This window comes from Rana temporaria, chromosome 13, assembly GCF_905171775.1.
Source record: "Rana temporaria chromosome 13, aRanTem1.1, whole genome shotgun sequence".
Lineage (NCBI taxonomy): Eukaryota > Metazoa > Chordata > Amphibia > Anura > Ranidae > Rana > Rana temporaria.
The window spans coordinates 95,165,493-95,193,089 of record NC_053501.1 but is presented as its reverse complement, the minus strand read 5'-3'; the positions used below and the strand labels follow the sequence as shown (position 1 = coordinate 95,193,089).

General features: G+C 46.6%; 1 protein-coding gene across 1 annotated transcript; it reads right to left on the bottom strand.

The window, feature by feature from the left end:
- On the bottom strand, window positions 1-27,065 carry LOC120920083. The gene is made up of 4 exons (XM_040331997.1): window positions 26,741-27,065; window positions 11,091-11,411; window positions 559-825; window positions 1-23 (listed from the first exon to the last, which is right to left on the bottom strand). The coding sequence occupies exons 1-4, from the start codon at window positions 27,063-27,065 to the stop codon at window positions 1-3; spliced, it is 936 nt and encodes a 311-aa protein (XP_040187931.1).
- Window positions 27,066-27,597: the final 532 nt, after the last annotated feature.

Here is a 27,597-nt window from a genome sequence, read left to right as displayed (position 1 = left end):
TTACCCTGGGATTCTTACATGATCTGTTAACAATAAACAATATACAGGAAGAGAAGCAGATTACTTTATTGGGACCTGGAGGGGGGATTCTCTGATGGACACAGAGAGGGCTTCTGTTAGAGAGTCTGTTAGAAAGAGCCCCCAGACATACGACAGACATGATACAGGAGATGGTCAGAGACTGCAGACATTGTACAGGAGACGGTCAGAGACTGCAGACATAGTACAGGAGATGGTCAGAGACTGCAGACATTGTACAGGAGACTGTCAGAGACTGCAGACATATTAAAGGAGACGGTCAGAGACTACAGACATAGTACAGGAGATGATCAGAGACACATCAGTTCTGGACAGACACACACCTATGCTCAGAACACTAGTTCTAGACAGACACAAACAAGGAGAGAAGGAGGGAGGGGAGAACTCTGCCACTTTGGCGCCCCCACCTCTGCAGGCGCCTGGGTGCAAAGCACCCTGTGCACCCTGCCTAGGATCGGCCCTGCGGCAATGCACTGCCAAGCAGCTGCATTGGTATGCCATTAAGAATTAATTTCTTACCTTGTGCATAACACCTTTCTTGTTTGGACACGTTCTTCTGGTCAGCAGGATTGTGTACTATACACTGGAACTCCATGTCCCAGGAGTAATTCAGTGATATGTGAATTGTATCTCCACTCTCTTCATAGACAGAGTCAGTGTTCTTGTATATCCAGTTATAGTTCAATGGTGAGGAGTTTGTTGGTACAGAACAATGAAGAGTCGCATTACACCAATGACTGGTCCTCTCCTCCATTACAATCATTATAGATGGGTCTGGGACAGGCTCTGCAATCACAGAACGGGGAAATTCAAGTTATACCATGTACTATTTGAACAATACAAAAGTGCTAGAACTACTACTTAGGAATGTATATCTAATCTTACTTAGAGATCAGTTTTGATTAAAATAATACAACTTTTTATTGGTGTATAAGGGCCCGATCAGATCTGCCTGTCAGTTTTTCAGACCCTCTAGACTCCTCTATTGAGTGGACGGTGTCCATGGACATCATTCGATCTGATCTTATCCGCTAAAAACAGATGGATGGGGATCCGTTCCCCATTCTTCAGGCGGATCGGATCAGATTACAGTTGGGTGTAAATGGACAGGTTGTCCCATTTACATTTGACCGCCCATAGAGGACAGCGGGATGAGTCTGTGACCCCTCTACATAAGCGGAGTGGACAAGCCATCCGCTTGCTCAGTGGGGATCAATGGAAAGATTCCCCACTGAACAGATGGACTCCAAAAGAGCCCGCCACGTGTGTAAGGGTCCTGTGTTGTAATTATATATTCACATTGGAGAAGCTATATTTGCTTATTAAATGGCCAGCTCTGCTTGCTGCTTTGCAGTGCTACACAGTGGTTGGTGGTTTATTGTTCCTTCCCACAATGCATGTCTAGGAGTCAACCAACTCATTGAAAACACCACAATTATATAGTGTGGCTGATATGTTATCCCAACATTTTTTTTAAGAAGGTAGGCCGAGTTCTTACAAACCGTTTGTGTCCTTGACTTTACATTGCTCTTTCCTTCTTTCCTCCCATCAGCATACTTCCTGTCGGCACATGTGGACTGTAGAAGAGTCTCATTGGTTAAGAGTGTTGACTTTCCATCACCCAGTCTAAACGCCTCTGTGCAGGCTATTACAGTATGACAATATCAAAACAAACATTGGATACTTATAGGTAGATTCAGAAAGAGTTAGGCCGGCTTATCAGTAGATAAGCCGACCTAACACAGAATCTACGCCGACTTATGTTTAAGTGTATTCTCAATCAGAGATACACTTAAACATATCTAAGATACGACGGCTTGCGCCGTCCTATCTTAGTAGGTTGCAATGTTACGGATGGGAGCTAGGTGGCGCTTTCATTGAGGTCGGCGTAGAATATGTAAATTAGTAGATACGCCGATTCACGAACGTACGCCCGGCCGACGCAGTACTTTTACGACGTTTACGTAGGAGATAGGCCGCGTGAAGTTAGAGCTAGGCCCTAGTTGGAATAGTAATGTTAAGTATGGCCGCCGTTCCCGTGCCGAAATTCTAAATGTTTACGTCGTTTGCGTAAGTCGTCCGTGAATAGGGATTTATATAGTTTACGTCCACGTCGAAATCAATAGGCCCGTGCAGCGTACTTAGCCGCAATGCACACTGGGAAATGTAGGCGCCCGGCGCATGCACAGTTAAAAAAAACGTCAAAAACGTAAGGTCAAGCCCCATTAACATAAAACATGCCCCCTTACACACATTTGAATTAGGCGCCCTTACGCCCGCCCGCTTTAGGCTACGCCGCCGTAACTTAGCAGGCAAAAACTTTGAGAATCAAGTACTTGCCTAGCTAACTTACGGCGGCATAGCCTAAACACGCTAAGCTACGCTGCCGCAAAGTTGCGGCCATCTTACTGAATCTAGCTATTACTCGAGTTACATTAAGAAAATATGTACCGAGGTGCTGGGTTACTGCAATGTGGAGAACACATTTCCTGATTTATTCTTCTCTCCCTCTACTACTGATGTTATGCTGTGCCATCCACCTCTGACCAGCAGGGAGAAAACTAAAGCAAAGCAAGCCCATAGAGCGCTGAGAATCCTGGGAGTTGTAGTTTGAGATAGCAGCCATATAATGGCTACACTATAATTGCCAAAATAATTCCCAAAATACACTGTGCAGTAGGAGTGGAGAGAGGATATTTATTACACTTCCCATGAAAGTTCTTTATCCTTGGCACCAATGGAGTTAGAGAGAGAGCACCACTGTCTGAATTTTCACCTGTCAGCTGGGGACCATACCAGCGAACTGCCTTAGACTGGGAGTAAGGATATCCGGGGGGCAGCACAGCACTGCCCACATCACAGAACCTGCACCACTGTTACAGGGAGACTGGAGCATTCACTCACCCAGAGCTTCTCACTGCTGATCACCAGAGGCTTTTAGGGAGAGATCGAGGGGCCCCCCTTCTATAGTGAGAGGTCACCGGAGCATCCCAGGGACTAGTGAGAGGTCTATATGCCCACTGCTAGCAGGGACTGAGCCACTATGAACAGTGTACCCAATTCATACTGCACTCTTTATCACACATTCCAAACCTAGACTGCAATTATACTGACCCTATTCCACACTATACTGAACCTTTACCCAGGGGCGGACTGACAACTCATGGGGCCCCCGGGCAATAGAAGATTATGGGGCCCCTGGGCTTACAGATGGCCACCACGCCAGGAGGCAGTGTAGAGGCGGGGCAGTTAACATTTCTGGATTTTCACATCAAAAGCATGTCGGTTTCGGACATATCAGGGACAGATGTAAAAAAACATCGTTTTTTACATACTGTCCCTGGTTTTACTGAGCCTGGCAACCCTGATGGGGCCCCCTAGTGGCATGGGGCCCTCGGGCAGTGCCCGAGTGATTCAATGGTCTGTCCGCCCCTGGCTTTACCACATCTGAACTACATGTACCTTGCCACTGTGCCAAAGCTATACTGTACCGTTACATGCAGGTTAATTGAAAAAGTGCTGTTAAGTGTACATGCTCTTAAAGGGACCCAATGATAGCCAGCAGAACTTCTCAAAGGATTGCCCCTCCATTAATTATTCTGCCAGCCCCCCTTTGTTTCCCTGCCCGCCTCCGCTACCATCCTCCTTTTTTTTGGACAATGCATTGCCACCATAAATGCATCCTGGCAGTATGCTATAGTTCCAGCACTCGGTAGATCAAACTTTACTGTTGAATTTGTGGTGTCCTTGCTACACACTAAATGTCAAATTATGCCTAGTCCTTACTGTTAACGACTTTGTATACTAAATTGTGTTATCACCATTGTTAATCCATTTTAAAGCGAAGTTCCAACCACAATTAGCATTTTTTAAATGTATGTCCTTTCATCATGCGTTTTTATAATATAAATCTGGTCACCTACTATTTTACAATCCGCCGCCGCTCCGCATAGTTATTCAAAAAAGATAGTTTATAAAACTATGTCCACACCGTTGACATTTTGCTTGTGGGCATTGTGAAGCCCACAAGCACTTACTTCCTGGAAGTCTTAGATGGGGGAGTGATAATTGGGTAGCGCACTGCATCCTGGGAAATGATGACACACATTTCCCAGGAGCATTAGAGGGAGATGATGTCAGAATCCTAGGTGATTCCAAAGGCAGATTTCGTGGGACGGCATAGCAACAGGCATTTCCAGATGAGTAAAAAAAAAATGTTTTTTTCTTTTTTAAGTCTAATGAGCACAATAATGAAAAAAAAATTTGGGATGGAAACTCCACTTTAAGCTTGACTATTTACCAAACATATCGGGTGACAATATATTAAGTTTACCTTTTAATGGTTTGGTGCCTGTTTCTTTCTTATAGTACTACTACTGGGTACTTTAGGGATCTCCTGTAATATTGTGTGTTTGTACACTCAACCTGGTGTGTTAGAGGGGCTGAAGTTTTTTGGAAAAGGTTAAGGCAAAGAACAGAGAACCCATCCTATTCAGCGGCTCCTAAAGGGATAGTGCTATAAACACTCAGGCCCGGATTCACATACATCGGCGCATATTTATGCCGCCGTAGCGTATCTCTTTTATGCTACGCCGGCGCAGTGCGGAGAGGCATGCACTGCATTCAGCAAGCCATTGCTCACCAAGATGAGCCAGCGTAGCGTATTTTCGAAGGCGCAGGCCAGCGTAAGTGTAAGTGGGCGTGATCCCATGCAAATGATGGTCCGAGCGTGGCACAGTGGTTTACGCCCGGCATATCGCAAACGGCGCATGCGCTGTGACATGGATGTATGTCCCGTACCCCTCTGCGCATGCTCACAACTACACCCGGCGTAACCCCTAAGATACGCCGGGCCACCGCCTACGGCCAGAGTATAAATACGCCCAGACATGCACCCGTCGAGCGCAAAAGTACCCATTTACGTTCGTAAATCGCCGTATGTCCCTCATTTGCATATTTGAATACAAAATCAATGGGAGCGCCACATGCGTCCAGCTCAAATATGCGCCCACGATAGACAAGTTACGTCGGTCGGTCGGATGAAGCCTATTTTCAGGCGTATCTAGTTTTGTGGGCATGGCGCATAGATACGACGGCGCATATTTACACTTACGCGGCATATCACGAGATACGTCGGCGTAAGTGCTTTGTGAATCCGGGCCTCAGAGTTTTTTTATTTAACATAGAACTGCAACTACTGGTGTTTTTTATTGCGTATCGGAGTTGAGCTATCAGGGTGCTTTGCACATAAAAACTAACCGCAATGCATCAAAATGCAGGTGTGATGATGATCATTTAACGTGAATTTTTTTACTGCATAAAATACTAAGGCCCAGATTCACGTAGCTCGGCACATCTTTGTGCCGGCGTAGCGCATCTCATATGCGCTACGCCGACGTAACATTGAGAGGCAAGCTGAGTATTCGCAAAGCACTCGCTCCCATCGTCAGCGTAACGTAAATAGGCCGGCATAAGCCCGCCTAATTCAAAGTAGACAGGTAGTGGGCGTGTTGTATTATAATGAATCGTGACCCCATGTAAATGAATGGTAGTACGAACGGCACATGCACGCGCATGCTCAGAATCACGTCGCATATACTCCCTAAAATACGACGGCTCAATGCGTACGACGTGAACGTAACCTACGCCCAGCCCCTGTCACGTACGACTTACGTAAACGGCGTAGATTACTGAGACGGGTGTAAGTACGTTCTTGAATCGGCGTATCTTGCTCATTTACATATTCGAAGCGAAAATCAATGGAAGCGCCCCTTGCGGCCAGCGTAAATATGCGCCCAAGATACTACGGCGTAGGAGACTTACGTCGGTCGTATCAAGCCAAAATTCAGGCGTATCTTGTTTCCTGAATCAGGCTCATAGATACGACGGCGCACATTAAGACTTACGCGGCGTATCTCTCAAGTCATACGTGAATCTGGGCCTAAGGGCCCTTTCACACGTACGGACAAATGGTCCGTTTATTACAAGTCCGTTTACGGACTTGTAATGTATCCCTATGGGAGCAGGTAAAAGGGTGAAGACCAAGAAGTTTCAGCCCCTCAAATTCCATGAATTATGTGGGTATGCCACTTGGATAGGTGCATTGTTGAGAAAACCTATCCTATCGCTTTGGAGGTTTCCAAGGGGAAGGCATCCTTCATTAATTACCATTTCTCTGTAAGAACTGAAGATCTGTATGCTGAATGGATTGCATCTGGGCTTGCTGTGAAATTACCTTTACTGGCTGTAACGTTAAACTGAAAAATCTATGATTTAAAGTTTTGTGTATTCTGGTCTTCTGGATAAAAGTTTATTTTGAAAAATTAAAGTCAGTGGCCCAGATTCAGATACAAGATACGACGGCGTATCTCCTGATACGCCGTCGTATCTCTGAGTCCGGCCGGTCGTATCTATGCGCCTGATTCAGAGAATCAGTTACGCAGAGATTTCCTTAAGATCCGACCGGCGTAAGTGTCTTACACAGTCGTATCTTAGGCTGCATATTTACGCTGGCCGCTAGGTGGCGCTTCCGTATAGTTACGCAAGGAATATGCTAATTAGGTATTTACGCCGATTCAGAAAAGTACGTCCCGCCGGCGCATTTTTTTACGTTGTTTGCGTTAGGCTTTTTTCGGCGTATAGTTACCCCTGCTATATGAGGCGTAGCTAATGTTAAGTATGGACGTCGTTGCCGCGTCGAGTTTTGAAAATTTTACGTAGTTTGGGTAAGTCGTTCGCAAATAGGGCTGTACGTAAGTTACGTTCACGTCTAAAGCAATGACGATTTGCGGCGTAATTTCGAGCATGCGCACTGGGATTCTTTCACGAACGGCGCATGCGCTGTTCGTAAAAAACGTAAAATACGCAGGGTCACCATTCATTTAAATAAAACACGCCCACATCATCCCCATTTGAATTAGGCAGGCTTACACCGGACCACATATGTTACGCCGCCGTATCTTCTTTCTGAAATTGCGCCCTATTTTCCGACGGCATAACGTATCTGAGATACGTTACACCCCCCAAAAGATACACCAATGTATCTGAATCCGGGCCAGTGTGTTTTTTTCTATTGGCCACCTTTGTAAGAAAGTTTACATCCAGTACAACAGACCCGCTCAAAAATGATGCTTCAATAATGAAAGTTCACTAGTGGGCTTTATCATTGACTGACTTTTTCTCACTATTCGGGACGAGGCTTTATCCCCTGCCATAGGCACTGCAATCATGTAAGAGGAAAGATAGAACCTTTGGTTCTCTCGGACACCCAATAACTGTGTTTGCTGTCTGTGTGGGAGGTGGCATGCGTCCGATCACGTAGACAATCAGTGACGTTACAGAAAGGACTGATGGCCCGACATGTTTCAACCACTCACCATGGTTTTCATCCTGCACAGTTATTGAACATAGTGAGCATAGGACCTGCCCTTCCCTTTTTGCTTCCTTTGACATATTTTCTTTGCTGCTTGAGGTCTTTAAATATTGGTTGTCATCTATAACATAACTAGGTGCAGCATTTATGTAGCTGTGCTCATCATGGGTGGACAATACCCAGGCGGTAAAATTTGTAGTGACCTGCGTGTCTCTGTTGAACACAAAAAACCTCATATGTGGTTTCCAGTGACATTTGAAAGGTTTGGAACACAAATATGTTGCTCAAGTATGTTCAGATAATAAAGCATATTGTGCACTATGAAAAGCATTTTTTTTGTCATGCTTGCCCTGCAATTAAATAAAAACACAGATAAAGCAGGAGCTGAAAAAGAATACACCATTATCAGGTCGGGCAAGGGACAAATTCGCTAAAGCATTGTTCAGAGTCATTCCATTGAATCATACAGCAAAATCCAAAAAGAAGGTTCCAAAACGTGTTTATAGTTAAATTTCCCATATAGAACATAGAAACTAACCACTGGTTCCGTAGGTGTGTGCAACCTATTTGTTAGCCCTTCTAAGAAAGTTGCGGGGGGGCTGCAAGTGGGGGATGTGTGTCTGGCGGAGGGAAGGGTGGTATTTCGGCTGCGAAAATCCAAGACGGACCAGGTAGGTAAGGGGGTGGACGTGTTCTTATATGCATTACCGGGGTCGTTAGTTTGCCCGGTGGGTGAGTTCATGGCGGTACGCTTGGGGTTGGAAGGGCCTTTGTTAGTGCACGGGGACGGGTCGTTTGTGTCCAGGTTTCAGTTTGTGGCAATGTTTCGAAAATGCTTATGGAAAGCTGGGTTTGAGGATAAGCACTTTACCTCGCACTCCTTCCGTATCGGGGCGGCTACTGAAGTGGCCCGATGTAGGTTGGATGAGGCGGCGGTTAAACGGATCGGGCGGTGGGAATCCAGGAGATTCCGGTCGTATGTTCGGCCGCATATGTTAATGGACTAAGGGTGTTTGGACTGCGGTGGGAAAGGGGATTTTTGATTGGGCATATGGTACGTTTGCAATTTTGCAGGTTGCTCACTGTTGTTATTTGTTTTTCAGATGGTGTTCAGGAGCGCCTCGTTTGGATTTTGGGGCACTGTTTTGTTTTCTGGGGGGCCAGGAGGGCTGACGCTAGGCCTGCGGGTAGACAGTTAGGCATCTCTAGGAGGGAAGCGAGGATTAGGTGGTTGGGGGTGCTAGGCATGGGGTGGGGCAGGGTGCTGCCGGAGGTGCAGCATTATGCCCAACTTGACCGTCCTCCGGATTTATTGGTTCTGCACGTAGGGGGGAATGACTTGGGAGTTAGGCCTATTGGTGATTTGATATCAGTCGTTAAAGCGGGGGGTTCACCCCAAAAAATGTTTTTAACATTACATTCAGCCGAGTTGTCAGAATGACAATCGGCAGTTTTTTTTTATTTTATCCCCGTAAATACCGCTTTTTTTACAGCCGCTTCCGGGTATGTCTTCTGCGGGACTGGGCGTTCCTAATTGATTGACAGGCTTCCGACCGTCACATACAGCACGTCACAAGCTGCCGAAAGAAGCCAGACTGCGAGTCGGCTCTATACGGCGCCTGCGCACCGACGTTCGGCTTCTTTCGCAACTCGTGACGCGCAGTATGCGACGGTCGGAAGCCTGTCAATCAATTAGGAACGCCCAGTCCCGCAGAAGACATACCCGGAAGCGGCTGTGAAAATACGGTATGTACGGGGATAAAATAAAAAAAAACAGCCGATTACATTCAGCCGAGTTGTCAGAATGACAATGTTAAAACCATTTTTTTTAGGTGAAAAAGGTGGTTGGGAGGTTCGTAGTTAGACATGGGGGTTTGGTCTGTGGGCCTTGGGTTTAAAGGAGGGGATCCAGAAGGCCCTGCGGGTGTGGAGTTACCCTTTCGGGCTGTGGCGGTGTTCTTTGGTCTTTGATGGTGGCAGTTACAGATGTGATGGAAATGGTGGTGGGCTCATCGGTGGGATGGGACCCTTATGGGGGTTATTCCAGTGGAACGGTGTCCGCTGGAATACGGTGATAGTTGCACTGCGGTGGAAATCCCTACACATGGGACACCGCGTATGGCCTGAAGTCCCCCGCACAGGGGACATCACACACAGCCCTACATGGCCCAGCCGGATGGTGCTGCAACGCCGACATGTGACGTCATGGCGCACACATTGGCCGAATGCCTGTGGGCTGGCCGACAGCGTCCATGTGACAGGAGGTTACATGACCGTGTCGTGATGGGTCACATGATCGGACCTAAATGCAATCCCATATTACAGAGGCGGAGCCTTCCCCATGGAGGTCCAGTCCGTAAAATGTTATTCCTTCAGAGGTCCGAATAGCATGTTTGATTACTAATAGCATCTCCGCACATAGGCAAACGCAGCGTATTTTTATGAGTGACATACCGCATATTGCTGCAGCACCATGCTGCTCAGCATGGCACAATTTAAAATAGAATCAGGGACATCTTTTTCTGCATTTCTGCATGTAAGGCAGTCAATTGAAATTGATGGGCTGCTTACATGCACAATGCAGGTTGCAACGATGGAACCTCAGATCCTTCATATCACAATCATTATTCTCAGTCCTTCCTGCACATCAACCTCCCCCCGTCACATTCCATTCCTCAGCCCCCCCTTTATATCATGCCCTCCCTCTTCACATTTATGACCTGGCTTCCCTTCATATCACCCCTGTATTCCTTTTACATTCCAGTCCTCAGCCCTCTTTCATACAGTATCATCCACCCCCTTTTACACTTCTATCTTCAGCCCCCCTTCTGGTTCTGGTTCCCAGAATTTTAAGGCCCCTTTCATACGGGCGGACCGTTTTTCAGCGGACCTGAGCGGCCGCTCCATGCTTCTCTTTGGAGTGTCGGATGTCAGCGGTGAAATGTCCGCTGACATCCGATCACCTAAAATCAGATGGATGGCGATACGTCCCACAAGTTCTGTTTGTATATACATCCTTGTGATGTTCAAAGAATGTTACAAGGGGATCCAGAAATGAACCACTTGCCACCCGTGCTATATCTGAAATATGGATACAACATGGGCTTAAATTGCTGGGAGGGTTACCATAGACGTCCTACCATTCTCGTGCTTGAGCAGAGTGAGTCAGTGATAGGGTGACCACATTCCCAAACTACAATTCAGGGACACGCTCCCTTCCCAAAAATCAGCTTGTGCTGTAACGAATCACAGCACAGTGATTGGACACAAGAGGCGGGATTTATGATTTCTCCAATCACAAGCAGGGGGCAGGGATTGTGCTCCTCCAGGCATTCTCGGCCAGGACAAGTACGGTCAGTGAGTAAAGCGGTGATGTGGCACCCTTTTTTGGGGGCATCAGATTGGGGGGGTGGCTGTGTCAGTTTAATTCCTGGACACTGTATTGTCCTGGAATGAAGGTGCCAGGGACAGACCTGCAAAATGTCGGACTGTCCCGGGCAATCCGGGACACGTGGTCACCCTAGTCAGTGAAACTCGGCTGATCATAGATTGGGTAACGGGACAATCACAGCAGGCCCTTTACCACGTGATCACCTGTCAGCCAATGACAGCTCATCACGGAAATAAACAGATGCCAGTTATCTTCTTTTTTTTTTTTAACCTTCAAGTGTATACATACCATATACAATGAGCATAAACCTTTCAATATGATCATCTTTCTTGAGAATAATTTGGGCAGTATAATTTCCACTGTCCTCCATCCTGAGATCCTTGATAAGTAATGTTGTTCCATCATAAAGCAATTCCATCCGTCCATTAAACTGTTCTTTGTAGAACCTTGGTTGATGATTATCGAACTGTGCAACTTTGTATAACTTTCCTTTGCTCTCAAAAGTCCAGTTAACCTCTTGTACCGGAGATGGGAGCCACAGGTTACTGGGTACTAGTTCTACAGACTGGTGTAGGAGTCCAATCACCTGGACAACATTATCCTGGATGGCTGTAGAAAACAAGACAAAATAATTAGGAGGCAGATTCCATTGATTCTTGCTCACATTATTCAGTAAGGCACATATCTATACACATGTTAAAAGTAAAACTAAACATGCATTTTTTTTTCATTGTGGATACAGTAAGGGGGTTATAACCCTTGGCATTTTTTTTTTTTGCCATGTATCCCATTGGCATACCTCCCAACATTTGAACTTCCCAATGAGGGACACTCGAGGCAAGGGACAACCTGCAGCGCACGCCACGGTAAAATGTGGGTGTGTAATGTACAGAGTGCAGGGGTGTGGCGTGTGTAATGCAGAGAACGCCACAGGGTTTAGGAGTGTGTAATGCACAGAACTCAGGGTCAGGAGTGTGTAATGCACAGAACGCAGGGTCGGGAGTGTGTAATGCACAGAACGCAGGGATTGAGAGGATGTATTCCACAGAATGCAGGGTTTAGGAGGGTGTAATGCACAGAATGCAGGGGTCAGTAGTGTTTGGAGTCTGTGTTTGGAGTCTGCATTTTTTACTACATTCTTTTACTACATAAAGAGTGCAGGGTTGCGGGGTGCACTACGTACAGAGTGCAGGGTGCACTACATACAGAGTGTAGAGTTGCAGGGTGCACTACGTGCAGGGTGCACTACTGAGTAGAGGGTTACGAGGTGCGCCATGTACTGAGCGCAGGGTTGCGGGGTGCGCCATGTACTGAGCGCAGGGTTGCGCCATGTACTGAGCGCAGGGTTGCGGGGTGCGCCAGGTACTGAGCGCAGGGTTGCGGGGTGCGCCAGGTACTGAGCGCAGAGTTGCGGGGTGCGCCAGGTACTGAGCGCAGGGTTGCGGGGTGCGCCAGGTACTGAGCGCAGGGTTGCGGGGTGCGCCAGGTACCGAGCGCAGGGTTGCGGGGTGCGCCAGGTACCGAGCGCAGGGTTGCGGGGTGCGCCAGGTACCGAGCGCAGGGTTGCGGGGTGCGCCAGGTACCGAGCGCAGGGTTGCGGGGTGCGCCAGGTACCGAGCGCAGGGTTGCGGGGTGCGCCAGGTACCGAGCGCAGGGTTGCGGGGTGTGCCAGGTACCGAGCGCAGGGTTGCGGGGTGCGCCAGGTACTGAGCGCAGGGTTGCGGGGTGCGCCAGGTACTGAGTGCAGGATTGCGGGGTGCGCCATGTACTGAGCGCAGGGTTGCGGGGTGCGCCAGGTACTGAGCGCAGGATTGCGGGGTGCGCCATGTACTGAGCGCAGGGTTGCGCTATGTACTGAGTGCAGGGTGCGCTATGTGTAGGGTGGAGGGGTGAGCTATGTACTGAGTGCAGGGTGCCCTACGTACAAAGTGCAGAGTTGAGGGGCGAGCTACGTACAGAGTGCAAGGTTGAGGGGAGAGCTACGTACAGAGTGCAGGGTTGTGGGGTAGGGGAGAAGAAAGGAGGGGAAGAAAGGGGAGGGAGAGGGGGAGTGAGAGAGATCCTAGCCCTGTCTGTGGTCCCTCCTGTGGGAAGGTGTGTGTGTGTGACACAGTACCTTCCACGCAGTGTCTGTTCTCATAGCCGGGTGGTCACAGAAGGTCACGGAGCTGCTCCATCCAGCGGATCTCTTTGCTGCTGTCTCTGGCTGCCTGCACGTCCTTGTTCTCCGGTCAGCCTATTTATTGGCCCTAGGCTGGGAGGTCTTTGGAGCTCTTCTCCCTGGCCGCCTTCGTAGGTTTTTATCCCCGCCGCCTCATGGAGCCCTCAGCTACAGACAACAGGGAGGGACAGGGAGATTGCAGGATGGGATGGGATGGGATGGGATGGGGGGGGGGGGGTGAATAGGGAGATCGCAGGATGGCTGGGATGGAGGGGATATTTCAGAACGGCTGGGATGGAGGGGAGATTTCAGAATGGCTGGGATGGAGGGGAGATTTCAGGATGGCTAGGATGGAGGGGATATTTCAGGATGGCTGGGATGGAGGGGATATTTCAGGATGGCTGGGATGGAGGGGATATTTCAGGATGGCTGGGATGGAGGGGATATTTCAGGATGGCTGGGATGGGGGGGATCGCAGGATGGAGGGTGGATGGGGAGATCGCAGGATGGCTGGGATGGGGAGATTGCAGGATGGGATGGGGCGATTACAGGATGGCTGGGATGGGAGGGATCGCAGGATGGAGGGTGGATGGGGAGATCGCAGGATGGCTGGGATGAGGATTGGATGGGGAGATTGCAGGATGGCTGGGATGGGAAGATTGCAGGATTCAGGATGAATGGGTGTGGACTAGGGTTGCCACCTCATCCCTTTAAAACAGAACACATATGAATTACACAGGTTCTGAGGCTAATTTAATGCAGGTAAGGCACCAAATGAGTCTAATTACCACCTTAATTAGCCACAGAACCTGTGTAATTAATATGTGTTCTGTTTTAAAGGGATGAGGTGGCAACCCTAGTGTGGACAGAGAGCTCAGGAGTGAAACAGAAAGCATAAACAGTGCAATTCAGATTGAGACACAGAACACTTCCCCCTTATCCCCTGCAGAGTCCTATACAAATGAAGCAGACAGAATGAGTGGTGTTCTGTGTCTGCAGCCTGAGCCCAGCTTCTGTCTTCCAATAATCTGATAAGATTCTGGGCACAGGCTTCACCAGAAATCTGTCTGTCATCTGTCAGGACACTGCAACAGCTTAACTGCAGCAACTTTTCTATCAGGCGCACACTGACCTGCCCTCATCCTTTGGAAAGCAACTCCTCGTCTTCAGTACCGATCGGCAACTGACCCTGCCCCCACCCACAGAGTGAGTAAATGTGTGAGTACAGGATGATTGCTATGAGCTGCAGCCAATCACCATGAGGACAAGCAGCTGGAAGGTCCAATCAAAGAAGATTTTCACACGCACAGTGAGAAAACCAGCCTCAGGCTACGGGATATTGTGTTCGCACAGGCGGGACAGCGGGAAAGCCCTCCCTTTGTGGAACAATCCTGCCCATTCAGGGATGGTTGAGAGGTATGCCATTGGGGAGATTTTCATAGACAAAACAGGAAGTGAAAGGAAATTCCTCCAAAGTGAGAAAATTCCTGGTCGTCAGTGTCATCAAAACTTGTGTTCCCTTTGGAAGATTTCCCATCTATTACTGTTCAGGTGACAACCCAAAATGGGGATTTTCTTTCATTTCCAGTGATAACGGCAGGGCTTTTTTTTCTCAGAAAATAGGTGCAGGAACTCAACCACGACCCCCTAAAATTCCTCTCCCCCACACACACTTTCCAAACCCCATCAAATAGTGGGTGTGGTGAAATTTCACTAACAGTGGGAGGGTGTTAAAGGGGCAATAAATACCCTCCTGAAGAGCTTTACCATCTTTCACATGTCTTACTTTTGTTTCTTTATAGAATTAAACAATACAGCCAGCTTTAGTATCTCCCCACACACTGTAGGTGGCTCCTTCTCTCTAACTTGCAAGGAGATCATCCAGTGGGGGTGTCAGCATACACAATCCACCCTGGCAGCTACATTCCCTTGTCCCCATCCTGCACTCAGTGGGAGCTGCTCAGGAGATCAAATATGTCTGAGCTGCTGGGAGACAAGCTTTCACTGGTAAACACAGAAGCCGCAATTCTGTTTTTACCAGTGATAGTGCTGAGCAGGGAGCAAAGGGCCTAATTTAGAGGTGGTGGAACTGAGTTCCACCAAGTTCCACCTGAAAAAAAGCCCTGGATAACGATAAACAGAACAAGTAGGGAGGGTGAATCTCTTTAATGGGGGCATCGACAGCAACACTGACAGGGGTTCTAATCCCTCTCCACTATCCACAACTAATAAAAAAAAAGCTACGTTATTAGTTTGCATTAGTAGCAGTTTATAAGGCACATGGATGAGCTCAGCTACCAGTAAAGGCTGACAGAACTGAATGTATTTTCCCTTGAAAAGTGGCTTTTAAGGAGGCATATGATCACCATATGCGACGAGCCAGAACCGCAGGGGAACACGTGAGATGCACGGTGGGCCGATGAGAGACAGCAATAATACAGTTCATCGGTTTACTCACGGTTAGCAGAAAGCCTCCCTGGGCCGGTCGCACAGTGAAAGGGAAGACAGCACGAAATCCTCCGGGGCACGCTCTGCGATAGGGAAACGCCAGCCAAGATGGTGGTTGAGGTGCCCGTGATGACAGGGGTGTTTAGAGTGCTTGTGGCGGCTGGGTCCCTTGATGATATTTGTCGTGACGCCAGTACCGTTAATGGTGGTACAACCAGTTGTAGTAACAATGTTAAAGAATGAGGTAGACAGTGGTAGAATACAACTCACAACTTTTACTGTGTCTGGTTTTGGTTGCAGTACAAACATCCAGTTAGAATACAGTCTCTGGGTAAATAGAGGAGTTCTGCTGATCCACTGCTAATAGGCTTTAGTAGGCCTGGACTCAGGCTGTGGTTCAGTAATAATGCTTACTTGTGTCTGGTCCTTTTTGAATCCAGTGACATGGGTAAGGTTGCCGGAGGCTAATAAATCCTTCACCTTTATACTCAAAGGTCTTTGCTGCCGATTAATGGCTTTTATCCTTTGATTTTAGCAGTTTAAATGTGTCCCTTCTCTGGACTGACCTTCTCTCAACTTCACATTCTCCTTTCTCTCTCCACACTGCTTCCTGTACTGAACAACTGACCACAGATAAGCCTAAGCTGGGATAGATTTCCCAGAGTGGTGCTATCCCCATCTTGTGGTGGGAAGTATGAAGCACACCTGACCAGCCTATGAACAGGGATACCACAGGTATACAATGCAAAATGACATGCAATATAGCAATGACAAAGAAGTAATACTTTTGCAGTTCCCACATGTCCTGAGTGGGACGCTGCATACCCCCATGGTAAAACGTGTGTCGACCTCGGCACACTTTTGACTCGATGTTGTGTCTTCCTGTAAGATATAAGAGAAAGGGAAAAGCATGCATGCATAGGAAATAACAATATAACCCCATTCTTGTACTTCTTGTATCTGCAAGTAAAATGGGTTAGGCAAACATATCTCAGGCAACAACAAAATGTGACAAAAGGTGACAAAAAGGGGTGTAGTTTTTCCTCTGAAGACTGGTGATGTATGGCAAAACCAGAATAGTCCACGATGAGATGGAAAAAGAAAAACAAAACAAAAATAACATCTCAGGAGGCTCACAGGGTATGAGTCCGTTCCCTGGGCACAGGAAAATGTCAACAGATGAATATCACGGAGGCTCAGGTACGTGAAAGTCTATCTCCGGGTGCAGGCTTGAACGTTGCAAAACAGTAGGTATGTAGTCCTTTTGAAAAGTCCTTTAAAGGAAATAAACATAATATCCCAAGTAAGTCTTCTTCTCACTCTGGAACTTCAGACGATGTAAGGATGCACTCAACGATGAGATGACAGAGTCGGTAGTCGACTTCTCGGCTGCTGGTGCAGGTAATCCTCCAAACGGACAGGTGGTCGTCCTCTTGTAGTTCTGTCAGATCTTCTTAGCGGCTGAGTTTCTACAGGCCTTGTTTCAAGGGAACTTGGTGTCTCTTGAGCTGTAGTAGACACTTCTTGAGATAGCTCCTCTGGTTGAAGTGCGGTTGTATTGTTCTTGGCAGGCACTAAGATATTGAGCCATGGTGTAAGGAACCATTGTAAAGGATCAGAGTCTAATAATGCTTTTCCAAAAGACTGGAGTGGATTCTCTGAATCAGATGATTTTGTAGGCTCTGGTTCTATGGATTGTGTTTCCTCTTGGATAGCTTCTTCTTGAAGAGTTTCTTCTTGAGTACTTTCCTTGAGACATAACTTAAGGCGATTGCGATGTACTACACGTGATTTGTTTTCTTTAGTGATCTCATAAGTATCAGTCTCTGGATTGAGAATAGCTGTAATGGTGTAAGGTTCTCTCTCCCATTTGCTATCTAACTTGCTGGTGCGATGGTTGTTTTTTAACCATACATGGTCACCAATTTTGAGAGGTTCTGCTTTGGCAGATTGGTTATAATCTTTTTGTTGCTTTTCATGAGCACGTTCCATGCGATGTTGAACAATTTCTTGTGCATCAATTAGACGTCTTTGGTGCTCACTCACCCAATCAGTCTTTGGTAGAGGGTTGATTGCATCAGGCACTTGTACGCCCAAAGTATGGTCAGCAGGTAGTTTACCTTGTCGGCCAAACATGAGATAGTAAGGTGTATACCCAGTAGAACAGTGAATGGTGTTATTGTAGGTGTACATCAATTAAGCCAATAGAGTAGGCCAATCACTTCTTGTAGCAGGTGGTACTGCTCTTAACATCTCAATTAAAGTTTGGTTCATTTTCTCGCAAAGTCCATTCCCTTGAGGGTGGTAGGCTGTGGTCCTGATTTTCTGGCAATTGTGAAGTGTACACAGTTCTTTGAAGAGTTGCGACTCAAAGGCAGATCCCTGATCTGTAAGGATTCTTTCTGGGCATCCATATGGCAATAGGAAATGTTTCCAGAAGGCATCTGCAGTTGTTTTAGCAGTCAGGTCCCTGACAGGTACGGCTACAACAAATTTGGTATAATGATCAATGATGGTCATGGCGTATGTGTAACCTGAGCGACTTGGTTCCAGCTTCACATGGTCAATCGCAACTATTTCTAGCGGTGTTTGGCTTACAATGGGATGTAAGGGTGCTTTTTGGTCATGTTTTTCATTTCTTCCAACAGCACAGGTGGAACATTCTCGACACCACTTTTCAATGTCTCCTCTCATCCCAATCCAGTAGAATCTTCTACGGATGGTGGCTTCTGTCTTCTGCACGCCAAAGTGTCCTGATTGATCATGATACATCTCAAGAATGATTCTTGCATCTCGGCGTGGTATTAAGATTTGGTATAGACAATCCGAGGTAATTGGGTCTAAAGTTCTTCTTAATAGTAGGCCCTTCTGTAGGAAGAGATGTTTTCTGTGTCTCCAAAGTTTTGACAATTCTGGATCAGCATTTCTTCTGCGAATTCTTTCAGGGGTTCTTCCGCTGGTGAAGAAATCTTGCAGTTCTCCCAACACTCTGCTTTCATTTTGCAGCTTGATCCACCTTTCTTTGTCCACTTGGGATCTTGGATCCACTTGTTGTTGAAGATTAAGGACTTTTCTTCCTTTGATGGTGATTATGTCTTGTTGGGCAACATTTTTGTAAAAAGCTGGCATTTCTACCTCTTCCCAAACATCTTCCTGTGTAGTAGGGTCTTCTTGGGTAGGCAGACGGGATAATGCATCCGCATTTTCATTTGCTTTTCCTGTTCTGTATTTTATGGTGAAATCGTAGTTAGCTAGGCGTGAGGCCCATCTTTGTTCCAATGCTCCCAACTTGGCGGTATTCAGATGTGCTAGCGGGTTGTTATCTGTGAAGGCCACAAATGGTGTTGCGGCAAGGTAATCTTTAAATTTTTCTGTAACAGCCCACACGAGTGCGAGGAATTCCAATTTGAAGGAACTATAGTTTTGGTCGTTTCTTTCAGTACCTTTAAGAGATCTACTAGCGTAGGAAATAACTCTTTCTTTTCCTTCCTGTACCTGGGATAGGACAGCTCCCAGACCTTTCTTACTAGCATCTGTGTAAAGATGAAATGGTTGCTGGTAATCTGGATAGCCTAGGATTGGTGGTTCTGTTAACTTCTTCTTTAGTAGTGTTGAGCAGAATATGCCATATTCGATTTCGCGATATATCTCGAATATATATTCGAATATTCGAGATATATTCGCTAAATTCGAATATTCGTGATATTTTATCGAAAGTAAATGATTGCGATTTTTCGCTATTGCGAATGCGAAAATAATTGCGATTTTTTGATAACTGCGGTAGGAGCACTCTGATTGGCTCAGAATATTCGTGATATTTTATCGAAATATCGCAACATGCGAATGCGATATTTATTGCGCAATTTCGAGAAATGCTGGAGGAGCGCTCTGATTGGCTCAGAATATTCGTGATATTTTATCGAAATATCGCAACATGCGAATGCGATATTTATTGCGCAATTTCGAGAAATGCTGTAGGAGCACTCTGATTGGCTCAGAATATTCGTGATATTTTACAATACAAAATAATTGCGAATATTCGGCAAATGCGGAAGGAGCACTCTGATTGGCTCAGAATATTCTTGATATTTTACAATACAAAATAATTGCGAATATTCGGCAAATGCAGAAGGAGCACTCTGATTGGCTCAGAATATTCTTGATATTTTACAATACAAAATAATTGCGAATATTCGGCAAATGCAGAAGGAGCACTCTGATTGGCTCAGAATATTCTTGATATTTTACAATACAAAATAATTGCGAATATTCGGCAAATGCGGAAGGAGCACTCTGATTGGCTCAGAATATTCTTGATATTTTACAATAGAAAATAAAAAGTGTTTTGCATTGGTGGTGATTCTTTACTCTATCCATCTGTCACAGCCGTTTGTCAATCAAACACCTTGAAGATTGAACACGTTCATGCTGCATGCTTTGGACTTTTTTTCACTTCACATATCAAAGACATTTTTATGAAAGATTATTTTTCTATTATTGGGACTATATTTCTTTATATATTTGTTTCACTGTGTATTTCACAAGTTATTTGCGCTTGCTTATTTTATAATTTGCCCACATGTCTTGTCACTAGACATATTTTTTATTCTTGTAGAGCGACTCCATTTTCTGTCTTGTATTAATTTATGTTGTATAACATTTTTGAGTTGCTGCTGTATTCTCCCCTTTTTTAAGGTATGCGCAATTTTTTCCTTCTTACAAAAAATAATAATATCAAACATACAAATATTCATAACATACACATACACATACACAAAGCCCCCCCCTTTTGCATCAGAGACAATCAGAGTTCTCCTACCACAGTTATCGAAAATTCGCAATCATTTTCGCATTCGCAATAGCGAAAAATCGCAATTTTTTTTTTTTTCAATTTGGCAACATAATAGGATCGCCTCAGCTTAGCTACTCGGCCCAGGGTCTCTAATCATACCAGCAATGCTTTTAGACGTCGATAGGATGTGATCTGTTTTAAAAATCAAATTGAAAAAATGCGAATATTCGGAATTGCGAATATTCACCGCGAAATTCGAAATATAGCGCGATTTCTCGAATATGCTATATTCGAGTCGAATATTCGCAATGCGAATATTCGTGAGCAACACTATTCTTTAGGAGCTGGAAGGCAATTTCTCTTTCTGTGTTCCATTCAACTGGTATTGGAGACTTTTGGTACCTCTTAGGATGTCCTCTCAGAAGTTCTAATATTGGCCCCGCAATTTGGGCAAAGTGAGGAATAAAGCGTCTGTAGTATCCTGCGAAACTGAGAAAGCTCCTCACTTCTTTCACTGTAGTAGGAGTAGGCCAATTTCGGACTGCGGCTATCTTCTCTGGATCCGGTTTAACACCTTCAGAGCTTACAATATGCCCTAAGTATTTGACTTCTGTCTTCAGTAGATAGCACTTAGATGGTTTGACTTTGAGTCCATGTTTAATGAGGATTTGAAAAACTTCGGCCAAATGTTTCAAGTGATCTTCATAAGATTTGGAGTAGATGATGACATCATCTAAGTACAACAGGACGGTTTCAAAATGTTTGTGTCCTAAAAAATGCTCCATTAATCTTTGAAAGGTTCCGGGCGCATTGCAAAGTCCAAAAGGCATGCGGTTGAACTCAAATAGGCCCATCGGGGTGGTAAATGCAGTCTTCTCACGATCTTCAGGTGCCATGGGTACTTGCCAGTATCCACTGGTTAAATCAAGGGTAGAAAAGTAGGCTGAAGATCCTAAAGCTGTCAAAGATTCCTCTATGCGTGGTAAAGGGTAAGCATCCTTGTGGGTGATTTGGTTAATTTTTCTGTAATCCACACAGAATCTGATGTTACCATCCTTTTTACGGACAAGGACTAGAGGTGCAGCCCATGGACTATGGCTGTCTCTAATGACATTGGAGTCCTTCATCTCTTGGATCATTTGCTTTACAGATTGGTACATAGTTGGTGGTATAGGCCGATATCTTTCCTTGATCGGTGGGTGTGAACCTGTAGGAATGGAGTGCTTGATAATATCCACTTCTCCATAGTCTGTGGGATGCTTACTGAAGGCAAGGTGAAGCTCCTTCACAATTTTTAGTACTCCCTCTATTTGGTCTGCTGGTGTGGAAGCATCTCCCACATGAAGTTCTTTCCACCAGGATGTGTTTACATTTTGGTCCTGGGGGTTCTGTCTCTTGGGAATTTGCTCTGTGGTAGCTGTAGCCACACTGATGACATCTTGAAAAGTGACTTGGATTAGCTGTGCAATAGGAAGGTGTTTTGATAGTGTTTTACGCTGCTATCACTCAAGTTTAGGAGTCGTATAGGCACTTTACCTTCAGAGACGGTTACTAGGCTCCTTGCAGCTCTAACTAGAGGATAGTCTTCCAAAACAACAGGCTCTACCAGGGCTTGGTAGTCTTGACCTTGGATTCCGACCACAGCTCGGCACCACAAGAGAGTTTCGGTGTTGGGTTTGAGGATCACAGGTTGCTTATCCCGGATGCGGGCACAGCAAATTTCTCCTTTTTCGTTGGTGAATCTCTGTTGCGCATTTAGTACACGGATGGTTTGTTGGATCACCTTCTTAGAATCAGGAGGGGCAGTAGGCACTAACTGGTGCAAGGCTTCTAGCATCTCAACATAACAGTTCCTGAGGACATTCATTCCTAGGACTATTGGAGGGTTAGGGTTATTGTCTCTGACTTGTACCACAATAAGGCCTTGTCGAGGTAGTGTAGTTCCTCCTACTTGAATGGTAGGTTCCCAATAACCATGGACTGGTATGGGTTTGCCGTTACTGGCTATGAGACTCAGCCAGGATTCTGGAGGCTGGGTAAGCTGATTTTGATCCCAGTATTTTTCAAAGGCTGCTTGTTGGATGGTGGTGACTTGGGATCCGGTGTCAACTAGGGCAACAAAAGGGACTCCATTTATTTGAAGTGCCACTTCAGGACGGGATCCAACGTATCTTGGCATCCAGTGGGGATCTTCTGGACCTATTGGTTTACCTCCCGAGGGGTGGTCCTTGGCCTCGGGGGTTTCCCGTTTAACTGCCAGCAGGTTGCTTCTGTATGGCCTGGTTTGTGACAGTACGTGCAGATAGGCCGCTTAGGGGTACTAGTGTGGTCAGGGGGGCGTCCGCCAGAATTTCTGGAATAAGTCTCTCTAGAATTAGAGGGGAAGAGTCTTCTGGACACAGGTTTCTCATCCTCTAGCATTAATGGTTTTTCCCATTGTTCCAATTTTTGGTGGACTTTCTCCAGACTTTTAGTCAGAAAACGGACTTGCTCAGTCAAGGCAGCAACTGCGTCAGGAACTGGAGCTTGGGTTGCCTGACTGACTATAGGTAAAGACTTTACAGGGGTAACCAGCTGTGATACAGGCACGTCAACAGATCTAACAGGTTCTGTTGGTGGGCTTTTTCCCAGTATGCTGATAGCTAGTTCTTTAAAATCTAAGAAGGTAGCGCTTGGATGTTGGGCGGCTAACATTCTTAGTTGGCTCTTTAGATTGTCTGTATGGACGCCTTCAATAAATTGTTCTTTCAGGGTTTTGTCCTGATTTTCTGCCTCACAGGGGTCTACTTGGACAACAGCTCTAAGGGCTTCCTGCAAAGATAATGCAAAGTCTCTGAGTGACTCACCAGATTGCTGTCTCTTGCTGAAGAACCTCATCTTGACCTCGGACACGGTTCTGGGTTCAAAGGTGGTGTAGAGACGTTGAAAAATCTGCTCCATGGTCTTTCTCTCTGAGCTCGGCCAAGATTTCACTTCTCTGAGCGCAGCTCCTTCCAATTGCGCAAGAAGAATCTCCATCTGTTGCTCTGAGGATACAGGGTACAATCTGAACATAGCCAGAATTTTTTCTTTAAAGTCCCTTAAAGTATGAATTTCCCCAGAATATCGTGGGAACCAGGGGGCCCCAAAATAATAAGGCATGGTTAAAGGCATTAAACTTGGTGCTGCAGCGGTTGGTATTGCATTGGGACCGACTGCGGCTGATGCAGGGGGTCCTCTGAGGTCGGGCTGCACGTCATCTCCTTGCACAGACATGGTAACAGCAGGTGAGTTCTAGTTAGGTAAGTCAAATGCGTTTTTAGACACTTTTTGTGCGTTGTTGCTATGGGCAACCGCTGTCTTGCGGGTGTATGGCCCTTTAAGAATTTAATGCCGGCTGAATACAATGCTGCAGCAATGTTGATTTTGGGTCTCTGGCAGAGTTCCAGCTATCAGTGCTCCTTATAGTTAGTAGAGGCAACTGACAGGTTGCGATTACTGCTCGGACGGCAAGCAATGCGATTATTTTCTCTCCTTTTGCTCGCATGCAAAGTCTCGCGACTTCTGGGGCGTGCGTTTGTCACACTTTCCTCCCAGGATTGACACAGCAAAGGTAAGGCGATTTTGCATGAATGGGTGGCACCAAACTTTCCCGCTCTTCAGGGGGTGTCACTAACCTATCCACAGTGATGGCGCAGGAATTTTTGGACAAGAAGGTCTCTGGCAGCCATTTTAAGTGAATGGAAATAGTCAATTCAAATACTGCATGCAGTTTTGTTAACACACAAATGTCCGATTTTCTCACTTTGGATGCTGCGATTTTTATGCTGATAACTGGGATAACGCTTCCATGCAACTTTTAAACAGTTTAAACAGTTCTGTGGCCCCACACAGCATGCAATAAGTAAATAGTCTCTCAATAAAGCAAAGGGGCTTATTCTGATGCGACAGTCTTTTAGATAAGGCACAGGGGTAATTATCCTGTTCGTGATGCCAATTTTTCTTATGCGACGCGCCAGAACCGCAGGGGAACACGTGAGATGCACGGTGGGCCGATGAGAGACAGCAATAATACAGTTCATCGGTTTACTCACGGTTAGCAGAAAGCCTCCCTGGGCCGGTCGCACAGTGAAAGGGAAGACAGCACGAAATCCTCAGGGGCACGCTCTGCGATAGGGAAACGCCAGCCAAGATGGTGGTTGAGGTGCCCGTGATGACAGGGGTGTTTAGAGTGCTTGTGGCGGCTGGGTCCCTTGATGATATTTGTCGTGACGCCAGTACCGTTAATGGTGGTACAACCAGTTGTAGTAACAATGTTAAAGAATGAGGTAGACAGTGGTAGAATACAACTCACAACTTTTACTGTGTCTGGTTTTGGTTGCAGTACAAACATCCAGTTAGAATACAGTCTCTGGGTAAATAGAGGAGTTCTGCTGATCCACTGCTAATAGGCTTTAGTAGGCCTGGACTCAGGCTGTGGTTCAGTAATAATGCTTACTTGTGTCTGGTCCTTTTTGAATCCAGTGACATGGGTGAGGTTGCCGGAGGCTTATAAATCCTTCACCTTTATACTCAAAGGTCTTTGCTGCCGATTAATGGCTTTTATCCTTTGATTTTAGCAGTTTAAATGTGTCCCTTCTCTGGACTGACCTTCTCTCACCTTCACATTCTCCTTTCTCTCTCCACACTGCTTCCTGTACTGAACAACTGACCACAGATAAGCCTGAGCTGGGATAGATTTCCCAGAGTGGTGCTATCCCCATCTTGTGGTGGGAAGTATGAAGCACACCTGACCAGCCTATGAACAGGGATACCACAGGTATACAATGCAAAATGACATGCAATATAGCAATGACAAAGAAGTAATACTTTTGCAGTTCCCACATGTCCTGAGTGGGACGCTGCACATATATAAAAACATAAATGGTCCATATTAAAATAAAACAAAATTGTTTCCATTAGGGTCATTGTAAGGTAGGGTTGCCACCTGTTAAGGATTCACCCAGACAGTCCAGGTTTTAAATCATGTTTTCGTGTTTCAGGCAGACTAATACCCAGACACATTCAGACCGGGCTGTGGCTCTACAAGTAAGCAAGATAGTCACAGTCACACACAAGTCTGTTGATCTCTGCTGCGGGCGGCTGTCTGGGTGCAGGTTCAGGGGGGGGGGCATGGCGATGATGTCAGCAAGAGAAATTTGGCCACACCCAATGTTCGCTGTGGCACGCTATGCAATCCGCATTACTACTCTCCTTGGGGCGCCCAAAGGTGCCCCAGACTGCTAATATGTTCGGGTTTGGTTTGACGAAAAGGTGGCAACCCTATTGTAAGAAAAAAAGGCACACTATGCATATAAAAGGGTGCAACAAGTGTAAAAGTGCCACAGAGCACATATACCGCAATCGCAATCGCATTCCATCAATGTACAGGTGATAGTCGATGCCCAATGCCTCATATGGCACGTCAGTGCCAAACACCCAGGGTCCAGCCACGACAGCTACATATACCGTCAAAGCAACATCCCAACAGATTTTGAACAGAACGTGTATGGGGACAGCTGGCTGGTTGGTGAGTGACATGGGTGTCAGGCATGACTGTCCGTCCCCATGATGCAGACATCACGAGGGGCTCATGCACGACTAACATCCTCCTGTCTTTTCCTTTCCAGGTGACTCTGCATATGCACTTGGACCCCATCTCATGACTCCATACTGGAATCCCCAAACCAGAGGAGAGATAAACTACAATGCTGCACACATACATACCTGTGCAGTGGTGGAACGCACATTTGGCCTCCTGAAGTCCCGTTTCCGATGCCTGGATAAGTCCGGGGAGACCCTGTTGTATTCCCCAAACTTTGTGTGCCAGATCATCGGTGCATGTTGCGTGCTGCACCACTACACCATGAGAAAGGGCCTGAAGATTGACCTACGTGATGACCTGACCCCCGAACCACACAATCCCCCCCTAAATGAGTCTACCCCGTCTGCTGAGGGAACAGCAGTCAGGAGACGCCTCACAGAAGACATCTTTGCACGTTAAACACACACATTCATCATGGCACAAGGAGAATGCACGCAACTGTGTTCCCTAGCTCACACACACCACATCCACATCACATTGGATTAGCCCAAGACCACCATGCAGGACTTGGGAGCAGCAACACCACGCCAAGGCCCCAATTATGTCGCTGTCCATTCATACCACATTCACACAGTCGTGGGGATAATTTCTCCCCGACGACCGAGGGTGACACCCTTTACTGGCAGGAGTGTCACCCCCACATTCACACACCAGTCACACTGTAGCCAGCACTCCTCACCGTGTGCTTACATAAATAAAAAAAAAGGCTCATGACCTGAGCATAAAAAAAATTAACTCAAACCCTGAGCATAAATAACCCCCCCAAAAAAACTCCTGAGTCAAAAAACAAAAAAAGGCACTCATTTGGCCTGATGGGGGCTGTGGCAGCTCTCTGGCTCCTGCCTGGGGGGGAGCCTGGGCTGGAGGTGGCTCATCCCCGGGTGTGCCACTCCTGGCAGGTGATGGCTGCCTGCCCTCCAAGGCCACGGCAATCCGGCTCAGAAAATGATTTGTCTGGGCCTGCATCCTCAGCTGGCGGGTGAGGTTATGCCACTGGTTGCGCTGCCTCCCCTCCTCCTGGATGGCAGCCGTGTTGGCGTGGACGGCCCCAGAAAGGGTTTGAACCTCTGCCACTAGGTCCTCTATGGTGGCCTGCAGCTCCCCAACGCAGGTGACCACTGCTGCGCTATTGGCATTGCCATCCTGCACTGTGTCCAAAATCAGGCCTGTGTTTTCTGCCACCCGGTGCAGGTGCCCGGCTATCTCCCCCATATGCCGGGTCTGCCGGCCCTGGTCCATGGCTAGTTGGTCCTGTACATTTTGAGGAACACCCCTAGTCTTCCATGTCGCCTTCCTTGGGGCAGAAGACGCTTGGTGTGAAGGATGCTTCAGTTTAATTCTCCCTGCTCGTTATGCTGTGTGTGTGTTAGAGGATTTCAGGTGTGACTCATTCCTCGGCTAACAGGCTGTTGATATGGTAATGACCCTTCCTCAGCCAGTCCTAGTTCAAAGGGTAAATGGTCTAGTGTCTTGTGTGAAGAAGCCCTGTGGTTACTGTTTACTGTTATTAGAAGGGGCTCATGTTAATTATTCTGATTGCTTCATTGTGGTAATTATCGCTTCTACATGCGGGGCCAGGCTGTCTAGATAATGTATTCTGTACAACTAGTAATTACCTTCACTGATGTCATTATCTAAAGAAAATGTGTTTTCAGAATCGGCTCCGAAATGTCTGCCCATGATCTGTATGGAAGCCCCAGTGTGAGGGGGGCGGAGATTTGTCATTGTAACAGTTTTGGAAATTACATATAATCTGTGTGTTATACTATTA

Excerpts from the sequence above, each read along its gene's own strand:
- LOC120920083 (XM_040331997.1), bottom strand. The coding sequence starts at position 27,065 with ATGGACCAGGGCCGGCAGACCCGGCATATGGGGGAGATAGCCGGGCAC. Across the intron at positions 11,412-26,740 it reads GATTGCCGTGGCCTTGGAGG|CCATCCAGGATAATGTTGTC; the intron begins GCAGGCAGCCAT and ends TGTTTTCTACAG. Across the intron at positions 826-11,090 it reads GTTTATGCTCATTGTATATG|AGCCTGTCCCAGACCCATCT; the intron begins GTATGTATACAC and ends CTGTGATTGCAG.